General features: G+C 41.1%; 1 protein-coding gene across 3 annotated transcripts in view; it reads left to right on the forward strand.

Moving 5' to 3' along the window:
• Positions 1–20,237, forward strand: part of MRPS27 (mitochondrial ribosomal protein S27) — a 47,515-nt gene extending 27,278 nt beyond the window's left edge. For all 3 annotated transcript variants that reach the window (XM_026057404.1, XM_026057405.1, XM_026057406.1), the window contains 7 exons: positions 3,981–4,095; positions 4,608–4,686; positions 5,989–6,104; positions 8,936–9,038; positions 11,324–11,466; positions 15,125–15,280; positions 19,849–20,237. In XM_026057404.1, the coding sequence (XP_025913189.1) occupies positions 3,981–4,095; positions 4,608–4,686; positions 5,989–6,104; positions 8,936–9,038; positions 11,324–11,466; positions 15,125–15,280; positions 19,849–20,088 (952 nt within the window). In that variant the 3' untranslated portion in view covers positions 20,089–20,237. The remainder of the gene's footprint in view (positions 1–3,980; positions 4,096–4,607; positions 4,687–5,988; positions 6,105–8,935; positions 9,039–11,323; positions 11,467–15,124; positions 15,281–19,848) is intronic.
• The last annotated feature ends 4,706 nt before the right edge of the window (positions 20,238–24,943 follow it).

Genomic DNA, 24,943 nt, shown 5'->3' on the forward strand with positions numbered 1-24,943 from the left:
TTGCACAAGGAGAACCTCTGGCAGTACCACGACTTCAGTCCACCCCTAAGAAAGCTGGAGTGCAAAATGAGAGCTTCTGATCAGCTTAGCAAAGAATTAGAACAGATTTGCTGAGCTGGCTTTTCCTCCATACAGCAGAGCTGTTCCCAGTAGCATATTTCTTCTGCATCAGCTGCTGTTCTGTAACCCATCAGGCTTTCCTGCACTGTCTTCCTCATTCATGACTGTCTCCAAAGCAGTGAAATTCCCTCTGCCCCCAAACCTGGGGAAAAGACAGTGCTGCATCTTCATGCTTCTGTTTGTTCTCAGGATTGCTATATTATTTCCCTTGAGGAAAAAAAAAATGTGAAAGCAGCACTAGAGTGTATCACCACTTGATGGCACCAAGCAAATTTGAAAGGCCATCTAAAATAAATAAATAAAGAGAAGCAACCCAGCTTTTCTGCAGTGTGGGAGAGCATCAGCAGAACTCATGCTTGCTAAGATAGTAACAATCCTTAAAGCATTCTCCGCATCGGATAAACTTTACAATTGCTCAGTTTCTCTAACACAGCATGAGTACTTCAGCACCACTGTAAATAATCAGCAACAGGGCCTTGTGAGGAAGTTAGTAAACTAGAAATGTATTCTTAGCTTGATGTGCTGGCCAGTTTGTGAGCAAGAGAGGGTGTGTGGTTGTTTGGCTAAAAATGCTCTCACTGCATTGTGCTGAGTCTGTATGCTCTGCCCTCTCCCAGGATGCAGTAATATTCATTTTGCAGCTACGAGACAATGGTTTAATGAAGGTCACATTTCTGGACTGGATCATTTGAACAATTTTCCAAAATAAGGGGAATTCTAGTATCATTGCACTATGTGCTCTCAGATTCACAATGACCTTGATATTTCAGTAACTCCTTCTCATAAAGATACTCCTTTCCTGATTCCCTTAGGAGTAGATGTTCTCAGTTCAGTGACTAAGAAGATCACCATATTGATTCCTTAGCCATTAACATTAAAGTGTACCAGCAGTGAGCTCCCCTAATACTGTTATGGATGCTTCTCCTTGTCTTTTCTGAATGCATTACAAGAATCTTGTGTTTCTCGGGTTTTTATTAGATCTCAGAAAAATGAGTCTCAGCAGCAGACATCTGCAAGATAACCTCCTGGTCTTTCCATTAAACACACAGCAATTGCTAGAGGCTTCCTTTATTTAATTCATTCTGAATCCTCTGCTTTCTGTAGTTTTAGCTTCCTTCTGTCTTTTCATCTGTCCCTGAACATATTGCCTTGCTTAATTATATCCTGTTATGTGTTTCGTGGAGAAAGAGAAGGAGGAAGATGTTAATGCTTGTCAAAATGACCAGCGATCTCCTCCTTCCCTGATTCCATTTCAAATAAAAATGTCTGCCATATTTGCTTAGTTTGTCTAGGTTAGCCATGAAAAAGATAATCTATGGGCTTCGGTTCTGACAGAGCTCATCCCAGCGTTATATGGATGAGAAATGATTAAAGAATGCAGTGTGCCTCTTTCTCTTTCACTTCCAGCTCTCCTTCTACCACATCATGGATTAACAGAAGTGTGTAGTGCTGGGGAAGCGTATACATGCACATGTATTACATTCTTGTTGACATAGAGACAGAGTAATTTTGGCACCAGTCCTCTCTCTTCATTCCCACACAACTGTTCTGTAATTAATTATTTATTTTGTAGAATTAACTAGAAAATTCTTTGGCTGAGAAGCTGTTTTGCTTTTTGTTGTATAGCACCCAGCACAGTGGAGAGCTAGCCCAAGAGTAAGGATCTTAATAGTAACACACAGTAATTATGTTATATCTGATAGATCCCATGATTGTCTGTATGTACACAAAAATGAGTCCCAGCCCTTCAAAGTTCACGTGCAAGATGGTTTAAAGTGTCTTCATCATATGCCCCTGAGTTTTGTGCATATTGATTCCAGAAACTTATTCGTATTTAAGATCACTGTTATCCTATTTCTAGACCATATCACATCCCTGATTAGACCTTTTACTGACCAGTTATAATTTAACTACTGAACTTAGAAGTGTTTCACCATTACAGCAGGCTGTAGTATTCCCAAGGTGCAGGAGATATGGGAGTGCTCTCTCCTCCTGTGGTGTACTGAAGAGAATACATACAGCTTTGCTTATAGGTGAATGTTCAAAGCCATTAAAACATTCCATTTTTTTAATGTCTGCTTATTTTCTGGTAACAAACTTGTAGGAAGGATGCCAAAGACTAAGTGTGCTAATGGAAGGGGCTAAGTATCTGAGAGTATTTGAGTGTCATGTTTTTATAAGGCAAAACGTAGTCTTCCATTTTGAAAAAATAGCAACCATGAAATGAAGCAGCTTTAAAAGGTGCTGGCAGCTTTATTAGTGGGTGCTGATGTTGCACTCTGACCTGTCTTAAATGGCTGGTGAAACAGTCTGTAGCAATTAGATAATTGTTTCACCAAAATATGATTAAATCCAAATGCCTGTAATTGATGCTTCCTGTAAGCATTATTGAAACAGAACTTTAACAAAAGCAAATATACATTCTTACTATTCCCAATATTTGAATTCCAGAGGGAATAAAGTGGAAAGCAATTAGAGCAACAAAATGGATGTTTGTAATTTAATATTCAAAGCATGCTTTTCTTTTTCTGTTAAATTCTAATTTAATGGAGAGATTTCATGTGCCACTTAAGAAAGAGCATGTTTAGACTTTGCGTAGTTGTTTAGCTCTGCTCTTGGTACTGAAGTCTTCAGGATTCTGAAGACTCTGTAGACTGGGATATTTTTCCAGGCTTGGTGATCTGTATAGCTCTTAGCCGTGGGATACAATATGCAGAAATTCACTGGGGGGGGGGAGGGGGGAAGAGAGTTGGTGGCCACATTAATCTGATAAATGTTCTGGAAAGCATGCTCATTCAGATGGAAGAGCCAACCCTGCTTTTAAATGGTGCTGCAGCTTGGCTCGAGGCTGCAAGCATCTGCACATGAGCCCAGCTCAGTCATCAGCATTTTCTACAGGAAGTGGCAGTCACTTCTGTTTTGGGGACTGAGCCCATTCTTCATGCACGCAATTTGAATTGAGAAAGGTTGTATGCATCTCTTGACACTTAGGTGTGAAATTCAGCCCAGAATCAAGTCAGCAGCTCCTACCACAGGACCCTTAATTGGTTTTTGAGTCTTTGCCAAAGATAAAATCCCATATGCTTTCAGTCAGTTCTTTTCTAAATACATAGCAAAGTGTAAACAATGCTAGTGCAGCTGATGAGTGGGGTCAGAGGAGGGATCTCCAGCAGAGTTTCCCAGTGTGTGAGGCATGTTTCATTGATAAAGCATTTCCAAAAGCAAAGGAAACATGCAGCAATCCAGGGATGGGCTGTGCTGTAATGCAATAAATTCTTAAGTGATCAAAGTGAGGCATGAGTTTCAGAGACTGGGAGACACCAGATTACACAACCTCTGAAGACACAAACTGAGCTGTATTTTCCTGTGATTCTGATTCTTCCTTATGTTAGTTGTCAGTCATGGAGCAACATCATGCTTTAAAATGACCAGCAAAAATACAGAGTTACACAGTCAGAAGGAAATAGTTAAAAAGTACTACAGTGTTTATAGCAATCTTAGTTGTTCTTCATAAATATACCAAACGGTTATTTTCGGGTATTCATCTTCTTAGGGGAAAAGCGGTCAGCTCTCTGGAAATAAGAAGTTTAAAATATTACACATTTGTTAAAAGGTCAGATTCTCCCTTCATGCACATTCTATTAAAGTGCATCAATGTTTTGTTTCTCTTGCTGAAAGGGCTAGCTAGATTGGAGTGGAGACAACGATTGCCTGTAGAGTGTCGTATTAGCAAGTAGAGACATTTATATTTGAGATCATGAAAAGCAGGGGTTCTAAAACACACAGTTTATTGATTACAGATTTTCTGTGTCTGCTACTAAAGAGTTATACTGTCATCTGGACCATTTGTCATCTTTTAGGTTTCGGCATAGTCCAAATTGCTGGTATTTGAGAGACTGGACTATCCACAGCTGGATCAGACAGTGCTTAAAATACAATGCAGAAGACAAAGCCCTGTACACATTAAAAAACAAGGTAAGCTTTTTCAAGGAAAAAACAGGACTATATTTGATCATATTTTTTGGACAAATGAAGCTGACCTGGAATTCCTGTTGTAGCCAGGTTTATAGACCATGTTTTCAACTTCAGATTTTTTTTGTCAAAATCAAAATTAAAGTTGGACCTGAGCTTCAGCTGAAACTCTTCAGAGCTTTTATTTCTTCTTCTTTCCTGGGAGGCTTTTTGCTATTAAACGATGCTAGTATCCAAAACATGCTAGATAAGATACAGGAGTGACATAAAAAAAACAAAGGCAGTCTCCCTCCTGCTCCCAAAGGCTAAGGTAAAACACCAACCCAGTACCTCAAAAAGTAGAAGGCCCACATCATGGTAGCAGTGTTAATAAGCTCCTTCAATTGCTAACTAACAGTCATATTGCACCCGTGTGTGATACTAAGGTTCTGATCCTTCTGATACATACTGATTTATGCTTGGGAGGATTTGAATGGGAGATTTTCACAGTGATTTTTTTTCCTTCTTCTCTTCAGGTTCAATATGGAATTTTCCCAGATAATTTTACATTCAATATTTTGTTGGATTGTTTTATAAAGCAGAAGAAGTATGAAGGTAAGAAAGTATATATCACTTGTGCATCATCAGTTTTATGCTCTTAAATATGCAGGGCCTTTCACTGAATTCAAAACTTTTAGCCATGTTTTCTCTGGTCACCTTAAAAACACACCTTCTCCTTCCTTCCTTCAACTGCTTTTCTGCATGATTATGTCTTTTTTTCTGTTGGAATCTTATTCACTGTATAATTTTGAAACACTTGCGGTTCAGAGTTTCTACTGTGATTAATCTCATACTAATTCTAAACTATCTTATAACAATGTCTCAGGAGTTATTAGTGAGAATTATCTGTGATTAGAGCGTTATAAGAATTGAGATGTATGGTGTAGGGTTCATCTCACCTACATTTAGCCAAGCTACATACCTGAACTAAGCTATTTGTGTAGACCTTGTTACTGGTGAGAACCAGCTGCGCTGAATTGCCATGTTGAGGTCCCTGTCTTTCACTATGGATTATTTAAGGGTCCAGATGAATGATCTTCTCATGTTTGCTGATAAATATTTAAGGTTTTTATTTCACTGCAGGTTTTCTGGTACTGTAGACTTGCAGTGAACTTTTCTTGGCATAAACGTCTTGCAAAACAAACAGCTAAATGGGAAAGTAGAACAGCAGAATGACTTGTCTGTACCTTTTGTCATGATGATTATGCTAAATGAAATTAAAGCACATACTTATTTTAATTTGAGGGGCCCCTCCATGTCTGTGAATTCCCCCTCACTTGATCCATATTTCTTTTCTTTGACAGGCTCAAGGCCTTTTGTTTAACATACTGTCCTTCCTGACAGAGAGCATCACTGGAACTCCCTGTGGAGCTCCTCAAGACCACTGTTTGCTGAATACAGTGAATGCCCATGGGTGATGTGTGACAACATTTCTGCTCTCTTGTACTCTCCTGTCACTTAAGGGCAGTGAATTTAAGCCAGTCTTCTCTTGTTTCTAATCTAAAGAAAAAACAAAGAAGTCATTTTTAGACTAATTTTTTTTAAATATTAATGACTGAAGGGCTGACCAAAGAAAAGCCAACTGAAGTCAGAGAGTATTAAGCTAAGATGGATTTAGAAAGCTCCCTTGCTATAGTCTGATGTTATTCAACCCATTCATCCTTTCCAACTGTGTGTTAGAATAACCTGAGTGGGTAAGACTAATTCTCTACTATTAGTCATAAGAAATCTGTAATTTTCTCCCTAACTACTTCAAGACATACTACAGCAGTAAAGTATTGGTGAGCATCAGTGGGTGCGAAAGGAAGGAGCTGTGTAAATTTGCACTTGCTGATTATGTGTTTATTTCCTCCGTAGATGCTTTGTCAATAGTAACAGAGATCATGTTGCAAGAAAGTTTTGATGAATTCTCAACACAACTTCTTTCTCTCTATGTCTTATACCAATACCTGGCAACCAAGTCTGAATATACGGTAAGCTGATCACACTCAAAATGATACTCAGGGCCTCTGGTTCTAAGCATCATGGTGCAGTCAGCTGGGCGTTCAGTCTTGGATAGATTATATTTCCCTTAGGTTTACCTAGAAAAATGAAATTCTCCAGGTTTTTCCATTTTACAACTGTAGAAGAAAGAAAAACCAACAAAATAGAAAAGCCACCAAATAACTTGTCATCCCTTTTAGTTGCTCCTTTTTCTGAAAGGAAAAGCCTGTCAGGATTTTGAGGAGATCTGCTGGTCTGCTCATTGGAAGGTTATGAAATGAAACTACAGAAATTCAAACAAGACTCCATTAGTTAACATGTATGTTGTGAGGAAAAACTGCAGAACATGTTACCTATTGTATGTGACACTATATTAAGGAAAGTGAGCATTGCTCACCATTAGAGCTTGGTAATGGAGATGCTGCAGCATTGTAAAGAATTTTCCGTAGGATTTTACTACCCCATTTGGTTTTGGGAGTATTCTGTTGCATCTCTGTTGCTTAAGGCCAGCATGACATTTCAGACTCTTGGAAATGGTGTTATTCTACCTTTATAGAAGGGGTTCAGTTAGGAATCAGCAAAGGGTTCTGCCTTGTCCATCTCTTCAGGCAGGTGCTTCTGATATAATTTGGCACAAGCCTTGAAAAGCATGTTGTCATCTGTAAAAAAAATACTTGAGGCCTCCATTTGTGTTACACAAAGCATATTCCAAAATGCATAGTACAAGTGACTTAACGTTTTAATCAATTGGATTGTAATTTCTGATTTCACTGTAGAAAACAGATATTCATTTCCTTTTTCTTTCTTCTCCCCTCCATTTTCCATAAGTTTAGTATGCATGATCGCTTGTATATGGCAAGTAGAGGGACCAAAATCTCATTTTCCCAGTTTGTCTGTGTATCCTCACTGCAAAGACCAGCACTCATCAATGTGTGCATCATTTCATGAAGCTGGATATGCAGGCAAGGATGGCATAGACACATGATAGGTTTAAAAGACAAGCATATTTATGCAATTGTGATCTATTTAATATGCATTTTGAAATAACCTCATTCAAAGCTACCTCTTATATGCCATACCTTTATATGCATACCCCACACAGACTGCCATTCAACACCTAGTAACACACAGTACCATTATGTTCCGTGGTTAATTAAGGAAGGAGTTAGGAGATCTGCTCAGCTGCCTCTGAACACGTCCCCTGCCCATTCACTTTTCCCAGGGTACAAGATCAGTAGTGTCCTGTTACAGACAGGCCCTTGATCATGGCTTATGTCTGGCAGACTGATATCATGTATTTTAACTTTGAGAGCTAAACCTTGGGACTGTGTCAGTGCTTGCATGCCAGAATTCAACCAACAGGAGTTGTAATAAAAAATTGTGCATGGTACTGGTTATAGAAAGGTTCCATTTTTCTGCTGCTGTGGCCACTGCAGAAAGCCTGACTGGTCTTGGCTCTCCCAAGGAAGTTTTCTCCTTGGCTGCTGCGAGGAATCAGTGTGATTACACTTTTCACTGAAAAGGTATGAAGGTTAAGTCCTTGTAATTCCTCTATCTCTTGAAGCCAAGTAGGCTGGCTCCAAGAAGAATCTGGACCTATAAAGCGCTGTTTTTTCCAGTTGCATTTAATTTTCCTAGAAGTGATTCAACAGGAAACAGTCCTATACCCTTGTATCCCTTTCCTGGGTCAGGTAATTTCCTTGCCTGGCTGTCAGGTGATGATATTTTGTGTTGGACAATGATATGCCAATGTCTGTAGCACCTGGACAGAGACAAGAAATGCCACACCTTGAATAAACATCTCTGAATAATGCACTGATCCAGAAGGCTGTGTTTTGTGTGTTTAAGAGTCAATATACATCACAATTTTTCAGAAGGTTTTTTCCTTTCACCGCAAATATTTGTTCCAGGTGTTATGGTAATAACCAAGATACTGAAGTACCCTGCAGCAAAACCCCGTATTAGACAGTCTGACCTCCTTCAATCTCTTGCTGTTTGTATCTTTCTTTTTGCTATTTTCTTAGCAATGGTATTTGTTTAGTCCCTTCCATTTGCAGAGAAGATACATATCATTCTTGAAATCTGTGTTTCTGTGGCCTTGAAAGATGTATCGTACTATCCCACAGCAAAACAAAATCCACACCACTCCCATGGTTTCAGTCTACTTACTCATTGGGTCCCCTTCTCCATCCATCACTAGCAGTCTGGCTTGGACAGCTGCTACTTCTTTCTAGCTGGAAAGACAGCTGTGCTCTTAATACTAGGCCATTCCTAAGTGGACATACAGTGGTCTTGGTGAGTAACGTACATTCTTTTCACAGTGCAGGTTTTGGACATGGAGCAGCCCCTAGCAGCATATTCTTCTTTCAGCATTTTCCTATTCTAGTGAAGAATAGCGGGGCATGCATTTACTCACCACATACTCAAAAGAAAGAGCTCCTCCAGTACAGAAGCCATGTAATTTTGTTTTCAACATCATTAGCCTGAAGCAATTCGTAAGACTTAGAGCGCAAAGGCAGAGTTTGACCACTGTAAAATCAAAGTAAATCTTTATCCCAAAGGAATCACACTGATTGATTTCCATGCAGACTCTTAGCTGCTCACATTTTATTGTCTTCCAAAAAGAATTATTCCTAAATGTAAGTATACTGTTCCTCAGAATATATGTTCCTCAGTGTAGGCTGGTACTGTAACTCTGAACACTTGACATGTTTAATGAATCTTTATTATTAAAACATCCAATGAAAGCCTCATGTGCTATCTTTGATTACTGCCATTTCATGCTTGTCAAGCAAAACTTACTTGGTTTATGTATTTGCAGTGGGAAGAGGAGAGAAATCTTGGCGCATCTCTGTTGCTTACTGGTCTAAAGCAAACAAGCACTGTGGGTTTTAGCTCCCAGCTGTATGGCTATGCATTCCTCGGTAAGTTTTACCTCCCTCATAGTCATCTTTTCCCATTATTGTCCTCAGCGGCTGAATTAATTGGCATCTTTGCTGTATTAAAATGTAATCAAGAAAAGACTAAAGAAAAAAAAGGCAGAAATAGAAGAAGGAACAATTTCAGAGTTATGACTGAATCTGTTTCGCAAGGCTGGAATGTTAGTACTGATTTGAATGCTATGCCCTTTATCACACCGTTCCACAACCTCGTTTAGGGCTCCCTGCAGCTTTGGATTGGCAGTTAAAAGAAGGAAGACATTCTTGCAGAACAGTAGAGTTTGTTTGTTTGTGGACTCACAATTTTTTCTAAAAACAAAAATATGGAATCCCATAAAACAGTTATAAAGTTAGGAACAATAGGGTCTTTTTTTTTTTTTTTTTTTTTAGGTACAGCTTGTGAGCTTCTAAACGTAATCCTAAAACCCCAAGAAGTTCACAGACCACAGCTTGAAAAACACTATTTTTAGAACATTTACTGCTTATTGCAGCATTAGTGTTTCTGTTGTGAACAGCAATGCCTTTATTCTGTATCTGTTATGGAGCCCTGATTGCTAATGATAAGCTGTATTACTTAAAGAACAGTTAGATAAGAATATGTCTAGGATTGAGGAGGGGAGAAATGGGGAGAAGGGGTAGGTAATTCTTGAATTTAGATAATCTTTCTAACCTTTAGAGGAGTACAGTGCAGAGAGTTTTTGTCCTCTGCAGAATTTTTATTTACTTGAAATTAATTAATTCAAAATTAATCATTATGCAATTGTTTCATTATTGCATTATATTTTATTCTAGAAGTTACTGAGGGTAATTAAATGTGGGCATGTTCTTAAAACGTAGCTTCAAAATACAATGTGTAGTGGCAGAATAAGGATGCTGATTCTAACTTATCATGACTGTAAGACGAAACCACATATTCAGTCAAAAAGAGGGATAAATATGAAAGTTAAATTGAAAGCAGATTTTTCATAGGGCTGTTGTTTGTCATCCTGTGGAGATACTGATACAGATAGAGGAGCTTTGCTCTCCAGTTGGCATTCATTTTGGAATGTTTTTATGTCATATAGATTGGTTGAGTAGTGGCTGATTTCAGAAATGCACTTCACTGTTGTCTGTGAGCAGTAGTACTTGTTCCATGACATTGACATTCAGTAAATCAAAAGCTATTTCCTGTTAGGTCACATATTTCACAGTCTTGCCAACACTAATGGGACTGACCTCTGTAAGAGTGAAAAGTGTCTACGGGCACGGAGTGGCCTCAAGCACCTTAGCTATTTTAATTTAGGCATAATCCATAAGCTTTGTCTGCACACTTACTACCTTGCTTTCCCTAAACTATTCTCTTCCATATAAAGAAGAACAAGATGTGTTTTCATGGTTTTGCATTGTTACAGCCAGAGTACAAATTAGACTGAGAACTTGGATACGTGACTCTCTTAAACTACACTGAAATAGTGTTATTTGTTATACCCACAGTGACAAAATCAAGAGCTTAGAGTGACAGTCATTATAGATTAGTACTTACCAACTGGAATGTGATGCGCGTTTCTTCTGTATGTAGAACAGGTGTTTCATGTTCTTTAGTGTCACTCTCAGCAGATAATCCACATGGTCAATGGTGCTGCACATCACAGGTCCCGCTAAAGTCAGTGGAAACCTTGGTGCACAGAATGTCCTAAATTCAGAACCAAAATTTCAGCTTGTCAGGTCTCCTGTATTTCCTCCCAGGAAACTCTAGCTAGAAGTAGGAATACTGAGCTGTACAATTAGCCAGAGCATGTGCTGTAAGGCTTATACAATCTGGCCATGACATTCCTGTGTGAGGAGACCCTAATGGCCACACAAGTGAGTTCAGCTCCTCAGATTTAGTGCACACATGCTGCACAGCCAGTCCTTGAAGGCTAAAGAACTGAGATCTTCAGGCATCATGCTCAGAGTTGCTGTTAAAACTGCCAGTCAACCAGGAAATGTGGCCACATTTCTTCTTTTTCTTTGGACAAAGCCAGAAACAAATATGTAATAGACTTGAAGTTGGGCAAAAAAGGCACTTAAACAAAGTAAGATCTAATATCTGTCTTCATGTCTCCATCTGTAAACTATATTGTTTAATAATTCCCTGGGTAATAGCAGTTCTGTCAGAGCTGCTTTGTAGAAAAGTTGTTTTTAACCACAAGAAACTTGCTGTTAATTTTTAAAAAACAGAGCCAACCTATATGGATTTTCTTAAGACTCAAGTGTTGAAATACTAACGTTAAAGTATTGCTCCATCGCAGGGAAAGTGGAGTTGAATAAAGGGCTAAGAGCTGTATACAATCTAATGCCGCTGATATGGACACCTGGATACTTGAATAGAGCCTTGCAAGTGATGGAGAATGTAGCTTCGTTGTCAGGGGACAGCAAAATCTGCAAAGAAGCTGTAAGTATGAGGATGATAAGCCACTTAACAGAAGGAATCTTACAAGCCAAACCCCAGCAAGACCTATTAATTCCCTGCCTTGCTAATTATACGATACCAGGCCTTTCCAGGCCCAGCAATATTTCAAAGGACTTGGGAGGAAATAACATTTAGAACAGAACCACTGCCTCAGTTGTCAAGGCAGCAGTGATGTCTACCAGCAGTTCCTTGGATGTGAGTGTCCACTATTGCCACAAGCTATTAGAGCATGTTCTTAAGCCTCCTTATCTAGGCACCTGACACTGTCTCAGCAAGGAACTGGCTAGAGCAAGCTGAGCTCAGTGTAGCAGGAGTTGGGGAGATGCCTTGGTTGCCCAAGCTTTTGAGCTTGCTCAGAGACATACTTTCTAGCAGTGATGGTGAAATGTTGCATCCCAGGCCTTTCCTGGCTACTTGTATGTGTTGTGTGCCCTTGAGGTGATGTCATGTCCTGAGTGATGATGGTCCAAAGGTGGTACAGGGTGATTTCTAGAAGGGTTCTGGTGCTGTCAGATGGGGCGGGTGGATGGATTAAAGCTATTTGCAAGGATAACACTGACTAAGGGACTTGATGCTTAGGAGTACTCTAGGCTTCAGGCTGTGCCTGGAACCAGCCAGCTTAGGCAGAGTAACTGAGGAAGCCACCATCACATGGGTTGGCCCATAAAAACAGCACTGAAGCTCTCCTTCCCTTCTTGGTACATTTTACTGAAGGGCTGTCTGGTAATGGGAGTCTTTCCTTTGCTGGCATCAGTACTAGGCTTATGGTCTTTGCTTTTCCTATTGCTGGAGGGATGATGATGATGATGATGATGAGCCTCATGTCCTCTCCCTGACAAACAGAGGCCAGGGCACTGCTCAGCAGATTCGCCTGGCATTCCCTACTCAGAAGCAGCTCTATGCGATACTGGAGAGGGCAAGGAAGGAAGCAGCACGTGAAACCCTCCCCCACCATAGGGCACAGCTTAAAGAGCTCATTCCCTCTTTCTGATAAGTACTTACTGTGGTCTTACGCATGAAACAACTCTGGGGAGCACAGCTGAGCATCCCAAGGACCACAGACAGAGAGCTCACCAGCCACTGTTTGTAAACTGTTTGTATAGGTCTTTAACAAAAATAAAGCCTGAAGACATCTCAAAGTTAGCTATTTTGGGGTGTGGTTTGGGGATTTTCTTCCTTACTCCAAGCCTGAAGGACTCAGCCTAATACATTTGAGAGTTACTTCTGCTTACAAACCCTAAGCAAAACCCTCAGTTTATTCTGGATTATAGACAAACATCCTAGTGCTGAAACTAGTTTGTGTCTTTCTATGGTACATCAGGTCTAATCTAGTCTCTTCCTTCTGTGTCTGTACTGATACAGTGAAATAGTGATCTATAGTAAAACCTAGCAATGCTTTCTTTGCAAACACACTTTTTATTTGGTCAGTGAGCAGCTTAAGCTATAGGGTTTTATCACATCTATCATTCAAGAAATTATGAAATAAGATTGTAGCTGATTATTCACTATTGCTGCAAGTGTCACCATACAAATCCAGTAGTAGAGTCCCAAAGGCAATAGCTGTTAGAACCACACAGAAACTTCCCTGAAAAGATCTTTGGCCTGGTTTGGATTTTAGGTAGCAGAGCTAAAACAACAGTGCAAATCATAGAAGCTTCACCAGGACCAGGAGCAGGCCTTGAGGGCCTGATATTAACAAAATGATTTTACCCCAAAGCATTTTTGTGACTCCCAGTGCAAAAAAGAAAACAAGTAAAATATGTTGGTCCATAACCTTCTTTAGTATAAACTAATTGCAGTGTATTGATTTGCATCATCTGGTCTTTTCTATCTAAATGCTTATTAAGATCTTACTATTAAAAATCTGTACAGATATTTTTAATGATTATCTCCAACTAAAATACAATATTCCCAAGGGTGAAGGACTAATAGCACTCACCAGGTCAATAGTGGGGTCAATCAGCTGCCACTGAGGTCACTAGCAGCTAGGGTGGAAACAATCTCAGGTGTCATAAACCCCCTTTTCCTGTAGTATTCTGGGCCTCTCTTGGGTGGGACTAAATAGACCACTATGCAATTCTTGCAAATACATGTCATGGCATTGATACACGTAAACCACTATGACCATGCATGCCTGCCCAACAGCAGAGTCATTTGAAAAAGAGACTATCCTGTTTTGCAGACTTGGTTCTTTTTCAACAAGTGATTTTATCTTCTGGTCCATTATCTAAAAGACAAGCTTTCAGGGGAACTTTCTTAATCACGCAGTTTTGGTGTAAGCATTTTCAAGTGATTTGGCCAACCGTCGTCAGAGTCACTTGCTTTCCCTTCAGGCTTTAAGCTTTCATCCATCTTTGACTGGCAAGGTGTTTCTCTTCTCTGTGCCATTACTATCATAATAACTTAATAGAAGTATTGTTTTAGTATTGTGCTATATTGTTTTAACTGTGAACAAGAAAGACAAGCAATACATTTTTTTTGGATTCTCTGAGAAACTCTCCAAATGAAAGCCTGTGTATTTCCAAGCACACATTTATGATTTTGTTGTTTTTTTCATCCTGTTTCACTACTGATAGCTTAAAGATATTTTATGGTACCATTACATTTCAGTGTAAAGAATGTGTTATTTCAAATCAGCCTAGTTTTTTTTCTGTAAGCATTATATATTTATGCTAGGAAAATGAAACCACAGCTATCAAGATCCCTTTTTCTTGTGGAAAGTGTCATAAGTTCAAAGGTCACACAGTTATTTCATCCTACTGATAAACATGCAGAGTTAGGATTCACAGAAGGATAATAGCTTTTCACATTAGTAAAGGCTGATCTTTAAAATGCAGGCAGACTGCATTCAGTAATTTTAGTTATAAAGATCATGTTATTCCCAAAACAGCAGCAACATCCATATAGCAATTCCATCTTCTGTGTCAATAATACATACAGAAACAATTCACCAAGTCTCTTAGTGAAGCTAATGCATTCTTTTGATACAATTGCAATTAGATAGGAGAGGGTGGTTCTCTTAGTACCTTGACATGAGAGCAACATGAAGAGAAAAAGGGTGTCAGAGATTAAAAAATATGCCTATACCAAGATGATATATGCCTACATTTCCATTTTTCCTGTTAAATTATCAAACTAATGACAGAAATGAATTTTCTTATTGCTGAAAAGATGGTTTTCCCCACTTATTTTCACTGAAGAGGAATTGTGATGATCTATTGCAGATTTTATTGTTTAAATGTTCCATAGTAACATCTTATTTAGATATATCTGTACCTGTATATCGTGCTAGTGCTGTTATCAATGTGACTACCATTTAGAGTTAGTATTTATGGCCAGATAGCAGGCCAAGAGGAATTGTTTGTCTAATGCCTGACACATCTGCAAATACCAGTCGCATCTGAGTCGCAGGGAGTTTTACTGTTGACAGGAGATGGGGGGGTTGGTCTGCCCCAAGTACAATACACAATCCCTCCTAATAATAATAAACCTACTTTCTTTTAGAATTTGGTTTTCTTTTTGTCTTATAGTCGCCTCAAAATACACATTAACTTGTGAGGTTGTTTGTAAATGTGACAGCAGTATTATTCAGATTGTATTTCTAAACTTTATGCTAACGATGACAAATGTGATTGTTCAGATTGATATTGTGGAGACCATTTTGCAGTCTGCCCTTGAAGCAAAACCTGATCCAGAACCATCAGAAGAAGTCGAGAAGGTAGAGCAGAAGTCACAGTGTGCAGAGTCAGAAGAAACTGAGCAGTCTAAAATACCTGATTACTACAACCGATTCAAGGTAGGAGATTTTCTTTCATCTAGTTATTACTAAGCGGTAGTAGATATCCATAGTATATATCAGTAAATATATATTACTCTCTTAATACGCTAATAGACTGACACTCCTTCAGTGCATCAGAAGCACTACCCAGCATTTTGGAGACTGATGTCACATTACATTTTTACTGCCTCAAACACGAAGCAGCCTACAAAGAAATAAACGCTCAAGGCCACTTGTCTTTTGTCTGTCTGCTGGCATTTTATCTTTGCTTTTCATACATCAAACTGATAAATCCAAATCCTGTTCGCTAAAGTGGTATGTCATTACAGATCCATTATCTGACCTTGTATGGGCTTTTGCTCATTAAAATAAAATGTCCTGAGGATGAGACCATCCTGAATTTATTGTCCATTTATGTACGTTATCATTAAGTAAGAATGTTGCATCCTGTACTTTCAGTCTGGGGAATTAGGTAAGGCTATAACCCCTTTCTTTTATCTTTAAGTCTTCACACTGCTGCTAACAATGTGGAATACAAACAGTTGTTCATGAAGGCATAGCTATATAATGAGCCCATTTTATTTGATCATCTCTGATTTGTGCTGTGTGAAAATCAAATACCCCAGGTTAATATTAATCTGGCCTGTAGTTCCAGGAGTAGTGCTCTTTCCTTAGCATATCACTTTTCATTGTTGCTGCCGCAACCTTGGACAGTTGTTCTGGATACAGATAGCTGTTCTTCTAAAGAAATTTTAGAAGTTAGAAAAGACTAGTATCCTATGGTTTCACCTTACAAACGCACACTTTTCCCTTCTTCGATTTTTATTTACATAAATTATTTACCACTAATCTTTAGATATTAAACTTGTTTCAGAGGCAGTTAGAACTTTTTAATTAAAGTCTTTGGGAATCAGTGGCTGCTCAGCATGTGATAATTAATGCCTGGGTGAATTGCAGTCGGGTGGATAAACACAACTGCTCTTTGAAGGAGGGAGTGAGACATTTTTATGAGTCTCTCATTATCTACCCTACAAAGAAAATGTAGACACCCTTGAAATGTGTAGAAACGACACCCTTGCTCAAAACAAGGCATAAATGCCAGATTGGGACAGACTGGTGCCAAGTGGAGGTGTTTTCTCATCACCTCAGCCTTTCCACAAGTTCCATAATTAACCTCAGTTCAGGCATTCTGTGGTGTAGGAGTGAGTGCCTTGATACTGGGCCAACAAATCACAGCATCCAGCCTTAGCTCTAAGGCCTCACCAGAAGAGTCTGAATATAAGGAAAGACATAACCTTTGTGTGAAGTCTAGGCATCCAGCAGTAAGCTACATATAAGTAAGCCACATTTTTTAGTTGTCTAGATGAGAAGAGAGCTCTCAGGTCATTTCAGCTAAGTCTAGACTACCTCTCAGACTCCTCTCTCAAGTCCATTAAGCCAGAGGCAGCCAGTCTTCCTGACTGAGCCCCAGGACAATTACAGTAGTTCACAGGCCTGAGATGACTGTTCACTAGAAGTTCATTAGCTCTGAGGCAAGGTGGCAGCTGTGAAGCAACCTGGTGATGTTGGCATTCACAGCCGCTGTCCCAGCACAGATTCTGCCCCTCACATGAGATAACCTCAACACAGAAGCTGCACTTCTGCTGCTGAAGAGCAGTTTGTCCAGCCTTGCATTAGCCAGCACGTCCCAATCTTCCCCTGGTGGTCAAATTCAACTGCTTCTGTCTCCTGCTTACACAGTTGTCTTTCACAAGTTATACAACTGGATATGAGTATTACTGATCCCTCACATCTCAGGAAGTCTTTAATTTGTTCTCTCTTCTTACATCCAGGTAGAAAAAGCAAGGTCTGTAGAGTAAACAGAAATATTACAAAATACTCTTTCTTTACCCAGCCCACACATTCTCTGTAATGAGAAGGGGAAGACAATCAGATTTTAGTGGTGATTTTTTTGCAGGCTGAGTTAGTTCTGTTAATCTGTCAAATATATGCTCCTGTGCTGTGTTTGGGCATTATTACTATTTTCATGCTTCTTGCAGAATACATGTGGCTTAGTCAATGGCCCAAGTGTATAGAGGCTGCCTTTCCACTCCATGTCTTTCCTCACAGTGTAACTCACTGGATTTTCATGTGTCTGTTTGCTTCACATCATGTCATGCATGGCTTTTGTACACGTATTTGAACTTCATGTCTACTTTCAGCCAGAAGAACAGCCATTTTTAGAAGTACCTGGAAAAAAACATGTCAGCTTGACTAACAAATAAGATGTCTGAGAGGCAGCATGTCCTTCCTCTCCACTAAAACAAATAGGACTTGAGGGCATTTGGCTCTTTTCAGATAAAACCTCTGGAGCTGTAATTTGAACTCTGTGTCTGACACTGTCATTCATGTTGTAATTACCTGTCTTCAGATACCATATACTTAGGCCTGCTATTCAGTACAGCATTCCTCAGGCAATTTCCTCCATCTGTGTCAATGATCAGTGGGCAAGCATTTCATCTTGTAAACGCTGGGTTCGTATCAAGAACCAAGCTGCACACAAACACCAGCTCTAAAAGCAGTGCTCCTTCTCTGACCGTCTGCATACAAAGCCCTGGAGTCTGCTTTCCAAAGTCAATGATTTAGCCTTATAAAAATGTGCCCTTCTGGTACCTTCAGGACGTACAGCTTGTCAGTTTCCAAAATTAGTTTTACTAATAGTTTACAGCAGAGCAGGGAGGATTACAGGAGTTCAGTGGTAGGTTAGAAGAGAGGTCCTGCTAGTTCCCAGTCCATTGTATTTCTTCTAGTTCAATTTCATACTGCTTTGGTTCAGCACACAAACCCCTTTTTCAGCATATCCTCAGTAGTGATTGTAGGGAGAGTCTGAATAAGACAGTTATATTTAAACTGCACATTTAATCTGTAAGGATGAGGACAGTTGTCAGGAATTACATTCCTTTCCTGGACCCAAACTGCACTGTCTTTTCATATTTCTCACTGACATGTCAAACAAAATACAGATGAATATGCCTAAATATTATGAAGTTCAGTTTTAGTCCAGTAGTTTCAAAGCCTTTTTTTTTTCCCCTCATTTGTTTTCTTTCTTTATACATGAAATCAAAAAGCTGGCACAGCCAAAAACCCAGGACCCACACACCTGCATGCCTGCTGTTTTAGAGCCTTCTTTAATCTGCTGTCTGTCCAGTTCAAACCTCCTTGGGCCTGGCAATACACAGCAAAACCATCATAGTTGTTTTGGTTGAGGCGGGGAGAAGTGGAGAGGCCTCAGAAGGGACATCACGGTTTCCTGTGTGCTGCAGAGCAGAGCCCCAAGGCAGGAGCTGAGGGAAGAAGTGGTTAGTGCATTTGCAGATCATGATTCTCAGCATGGGCTGAAGTAAGAGGAACACTGCAGGCCAGCAGCACACTACCTAAGTTTCCAGTGGTAACTGGGGTGGAAGTCTAGATGTCCGTGTGACCCAGAATTGCCATTTTGTTAGAAGTCACCCTCTTTCCATCATTCTTCAATGCTAAACAGTAGGCTTTATTCAAAGGACCAATGGAAGAAGCATAGAGTGTACCCTTCTTTAGGCTACCTAGTTAGTTCTAAAAGTGCTCTGCTCAGGAAAACATTTTATTTAGAGGAACAAGCAGAAAAATGTGTTCCTATCTGATGAATGAGCAAGGGGTAAAGAATCTGCCTGTGCCGTGTTGTCTTCCTCCCCCAGGAACCTCCTCCCTGGCTCTCTGTGTATCTGCACTTTTAAGGCAATTAATCAGGTTGTTAGTGAGGCATCTGGCTAAAGATTCCAGAAAGTCAGAAATAGTATCACTGGATGATTCATCATCTTAAGTGAATTAATATTTTTGTGCTGCATAAAATCTAGATAAGTAAAGCTCAAGAAAGAAATACCACACTTTCCTCGCTCAAGCATTGCTCTTAGCTACAGTGGTATAATCCAGCATAGAATATCCCTGAATAAATATCACTTGATTCAGCTCTATTGTACAGTCTGTGTAAGCATAGTCAAGCTTCAGATCACATTACTTGTTGGGAAAAACATCCAGTGGAATGTGGTGGTGGCTCACTATAGCTGAAAGGGCTCATGGGATCTATTTAATATTCCATTAGTAAGAGACCATTTAAAGTGATTTGCATCTGTTGAAAAGGATGCTAATGCAGACAGTGCAGAGCAAATCTTTACATCAGCTTTGATTTAATGCACAAAAAAACAAAGTGTTTAGAGTATATTTGTCGTAGGTGACTGGTCAGCTAATGAAAAACATTTTTGTTTATGCCAGGTAACTGAACTTGGAAAAACAGAGAATTTCAGAGCTCAAATGAAATGAAACTTGATTGTTTCAGTTTTATCGCTCAATAAAAACTTAATTGTGGACACTAGCATTTGAAAAAATGAAAAAAAAAAAAAAAAGGTATCCAGTCAAAACACTTTGCTAAATAGTTATTTGGTCCATGTACCCAGCTAACAGATAGATTCAAACAGCCACAAATTGTTATAGGGAAGTATTTTGTGGCTGATTATTTTGTGGCTGACTGGTGCTCTCTTTCTTCTCTCTCCCCACCAAATCCATTTTTATGACAGGAGCTGTACTCTAAGCTGCATTCACTTGGCAAGGTTGAATCTGAAAGCCTGTTAACCCTGACCACCCAACTTGTCAAGGAAAAGCTGCCAGCATGTGAAGTGGAAGACATTGCAAAACATGAGCAGAAGCTAAAGGAGTGGGAGCAAGAACAAGCACTTCTTACCGAGAGAGAAAGAGAGATGAGAGAAAAGGCTAAGCAGGAACTGGAAGCTAGGAAGCTGGCTAACGCATCTGTTTAATACTGGAACTCAAAGACAGTGTTACACATTCTTCTGGTAATAAATTTAAGTGCTCACTGTTATTAATACCTCGTTTTAATCCTGCTGCAAACATGTCTTTATGTGACCACTTACTATACGCAAATTAAACTATTTCCATTTTGTCCATTTCCTGAAGTACAGCACATGTGGTTTAGAAATCATCATCCTGTATATGATATCTGTTCCTGCTATCTTCTGCCAGGCAGGGGGTGGGATGGAGACAACACAAAGAAACAAAGGCATAAAAAGTGGCTTGCCTATGGTGAAAGGTGTTGAGGGTGGACAAAAAAGGAAGAGGGAGGAATTTCTAACACAAGTTATTTCACCAGACATTTCTCACAGGAAAGAATAAGAATCCTTTGGTTACTCTGAACTTCAGACACTAAGAGGATTAATGCATTGATTTCTTTTTTCCCCTCCCAACCCATTTGGAAGGATCAGGCTACTATACATGGAGTTGGAAGCCTTACTTTAGACTATTTTTAAAACTATTTTTAAAGACTTTTAGCTTAGAGAGTTAGCATGCGCACAGGCACTTAGATGTACCTCTAAAAATATCTCTCTGTAAGGAAGCTGGAAATTCACTAGCACTACTTTGTTCCATTTTTAAGGTCAATGGAGAGACATCCGCAACCACCTCAGCAAACACCAAAGAGCCTCATACTGCATTGTAGTTCCCTTTTATTTTCTGGGCAGTTTCATGGGGTTTTTTGACCCAATTCTCTTCTGGCATCATCTGCGTACATGTTCTGTTGGTAATTTTCCCATGCTTCATCCTTCAGACTGGTAAAAGAAGGTAGCTGCTGACACTAAGCATAGAGCACAAAAAAAACAGGAAGGGCGGAAGGGCTCATGGCTCATGCACTTTGGTCAGGTGCATCAGCATCCATCCCTACTTACATTCCCTGTCACTGCAGAATCTGATCAGCTGCAGCCTGCAGCTTTCTACAGCTCCTGACAGGATAAGTTCCTTAAAAACAGGAAGATCCTAGCAACAGTCCTGTTGTATTGCAACTTGTTATGGCAACAATAGTGTTCTGTGTGTTGGTGTAGTAAAGCATTTGATAAGCGTTTCCAGTTTTATCATGCACCTGTCTAGTCTTATAGCTTAAAAACATGTCACAAGTTCACTGTAAACTCAGTGAGAAGACACAGCAAATCTCTGAACTTGTTTGAAGTGTAGGAAAGGATCTTAGCAACATCCACCAAATACTGTTTGTGTTCCCAGTGCACAGCAATAAGGCCTTTCACCCCATCTTGTCAACAAGTCCCATAGTTTCTTTCACATCTCAAGAAGAGAGTGCAGTCTCCAAGTGGATGATTTTGTGGCTTGGACTAACCAGCAGTAGCCTTTTCCCAGGCAACTTTTCCCTATCAAGTCTCCTGAAGTATTTTTTTCTCTCCTCTTTCTTGGGCTAAATAGTTCCCGGTTGCTAGGGGGTGAAGTCAAGGAGTCCTTAAGGGACAGTGGGAGACCAAACACATTCTAAGAACAACTTCCTTAAAACCGGTGGCTTCAAGTGGTCATCACTCCTAGTCCATCTACAGGAGGCTGAAGCCTCCCTCTCCTGCCCACGTATTTGGGGTCCTTCAGTACCAGAACACAGGTGGCACCTCCAAAGGGTCACAGTTACTACTGTGTCAGATTTTTTTCTCAGCTCCTTGCTACAGGCACAGAAACCACCTTTCCTGCCTAGGTTCTTTTCTACACCACCACACCATTTTAAGACTCTCCTCATCTTGCCAACACATGGCCTCTGGACACTGCAGGTGTTGAACCTGTGCTTATGAGATACTATTTAGCTAGGCCACAAGGGGTGCTGCTGTATTTTTCCATCTTTCTCATCAGCATCTGGTTTTTGGCAGCACAAGGAGGCTGTTTCTGCCCTGCTTCGCCCTGCTCAGTAGATGTGCCAGCCCAGTAATGCTAACTGAGCGCTAGCAAGCTGCTAGCTGCCATTTCCCCACCACAGTTCCCTCACAACTTGCCCCTCCTCCATTTTAGACTTAACTATGCTAACAGTGGGGGGGAGGGGAAATCACCCTGTGTGCTTTGAGTAACCTGTTAGTTAATTAATATTACAGCTTTCCACCTTGTTTTACTCCAGGCATTATAGGTTCAAATATGTTGAGTGCAGGCTAAAGCTGAAAATCCTCTCAAACAGTGCAGATACAAGCTTTTATCCGGGCCTAGGCTTTAAGTGAACTGCAGAGAATGCCAGTTTTGGCTAGTGCTACCCTTCAGGAGCAGTTCTGCTGCTCTGCGGGTAGACCAGGTATTCTGCGCGAGGCCCAACTCATCACCAGTCTGTCCCACCTATCACTGGGATGGGAATTTTCCTACTAAACACATCACGGGCAGCTCTTGTCTCTGGGGCTGGATGAAGAAAATCAAATCCAAAAACCCGCTGCAGTCAAAGCCATCTCCCACAGACACACAGGTCCCAGGCTGCTTGTGGCTTGAAAAGTCAGTTTTGCCAAGCCCAATACCTGCCCCACACCAGAGCTCCTCTTACTTCTCCCCACCTCAGGCCCCAGCCAACTAGTTCTTCACCATCCAGCACCTCCATGTAGCCCAGGTCTCACCACTATCTCTCTCAGTAGTGACCAGCTTCTGCCAAACCAGTTTTTTCTAGCCAAGCAAAGTCTCACATTCCCACAAGCCATAAGCCTACCTATACCCTCTTGAATTCACCAGCAATCCTGCCAGCTTTCCCAGCCTGCCCTCTGAGCTCCCCCTCCTTGACCCCCCTTCATGTTCCTCCCATACATCATCTCATATTTATTGCCTCCCCACAGCAAGGCCATGTCTCTTTGCTTCCCTGTACCCGACAGCAAGGCACCAGGGGCCGTGCAGACTGCAGTACAGGCTACAAGCCCTGGGGCACCTCAAGGCATCCAGACCCCAGAGGCAGCTCCCCCAAGAGGTTTGCACTTCCCTTGGAAATAGAAATTAGCATCTGGAGAGTGCATGTGGGGAGATGAAAATCAAATAATAACCTACAAGGTACTCTCCGCTTTGGTGCTCTCTCTCATCTGCTAGCTGTGGGGTGGGCCAATACTGGGACAGACAACATGTGAGAAGGGAAGATTCAGTGCTCCTTAGGGAAGAGCACTGTTCAGGCATGTGATCAGCTGCTCTAGGGAGACACAGCCAATAATTCACCCCAGAGGCAGCAGCATGGAAAATAACAGAATAGCAACTAACTCAGTCTGACTTACCTGCTTTTCTCTTTCTCATTCCAGAAAAAGTGAGATAGATTTGACTCCTCCCTCCTTGCACAAATAATATTGTGCGCACACACACACACTTTCACAACCTGTTTCTCAGATGCTTGTTAGACTACACTTAAAAGGAGTTCAAACAACACACAGAAATTCCTCAGAGTGAAACAGAGAAGCAGATAGTCAAAAGCCCTTCCTGTGAACACCTGTGGCTTGTGTGCTCTCCCATGATAGCCATCACCTGCTGTGATACAGCTGGCGACATTTAGAAGGGCTGCACAGAAGCCATACACCACCTTTCATCAGCTGCTGCTCAAACAGGTGCCTGGGCACCAAGGGAAAAATATATGTGTGCGTGTATATGTGTGTATATACACATTAAAAAAAAAATGATTTTTGTATTTTCTACAACTGCAAAAACTGCTGAGTTCCCCCAGTCCTGCTCCCTGGTACTCATTTGATGCGAGCTCCCTAGGAAGCTCTTGTGCTTTCTGAAATCTTGCTGCTCTTTGCTGCACCATATCAGACAGCTGCTTAGATGTTTCTGTGTGTGGATGGGACTGTCAAAATATTTCCCTGAGGGGACAGACCAAGATCTTTCTCAGTAGTAACAGTCTCCTTTCTTTGGATCACCTCTCCCTCTAGAAATGTTCCTTCACATCCTGTTTTCTTTTGTGACTACAGCTGTGATTTGGATTAAAGCTACTGGGGCTTCTCCCTTGTCAGTTTACTTCTAAATCACAGGACCATATCTTTCATCACAAAATTTTTTCAATAATTTCCCTACTTGTTATCCAAGTATCTGTATAGCTACAGGTACAGAAAAACTCCCGGTGCTGGAAGCAGTACGTTTGCATGCATGGTCACCGAGCTGTGCATGCAGATGAGGTGACTGCCAGCCTACCTAGGGCCAGCATGTGCCCTGCTCCTGTGACAGCCTGGCCAGCCTGGCACATCCCAGCGGTGCTGGCAGCCCCTGCTCCCTCCCTGGCTGGGGCGGGGCCCCTTCCCGCAGCACCACCACCACAGGGAGCAGCAACCCACACGGATGCAAAGCCTCTCTGCTACCGAGGCAACCATTTGCCTGCTGCTTGGAGAAATACCAGCACTGCAAGGGTTAAAGCTGGCCCCTTTGATTCAAAAAGCAGATTGCTGATTCAAATCTGTGGCAGACACCGAATATGCTGCTGATTAGGGAAGCAAATATGTAACTCTTCCTCCCACAAGTGTCTCTGACGTAAGATTTCCAAAGCACTGAAGGTCGTTATCTATTATTCACAAGAGGAAAATTATGTATTTATTCCCTTGCAGTTAGAGTAAATGTTGCCTGAAGCCTTTTGCGGACGGGGCCTGCTTATGGTAACACCTGACCTCCTCAGCCTAAAATTCGCTGGCGCCCTCGGGCCTGGTCGGGTGCCAGTCTCAGGTGGCAAAGCAGCGGCATGGCCCTTTCTGTGGCATCGAGGGAGGGGATGGTCCCGGCCACGTGGTGCCCCGGCCGCGCTGCCCCCACGGCCACATGTGCCAGCCGCCTCCTGCCTGCCTGGGGCCCCGGCCGCCCTGGCCCGACTGCATCTCTCTGCCCACGACATGGCAGTGCTGCCCTCAC

Source organism: Apteryx rowi, unplaced genomic scaffold (assembly GCF_003343035.1).
Source record: "Apteryx rowi isolate R43461 unplaced genomic scaffold, aptRow1 scaffold_139, whole genome shotgun sequence".
In the NCBI taxonomy this organism is placed as follows: Eukaryota; Metazoa; Chordata; class Aves; order Apterygiformes; family Apterygidae; genus Apteryx; species Apteryx rowi.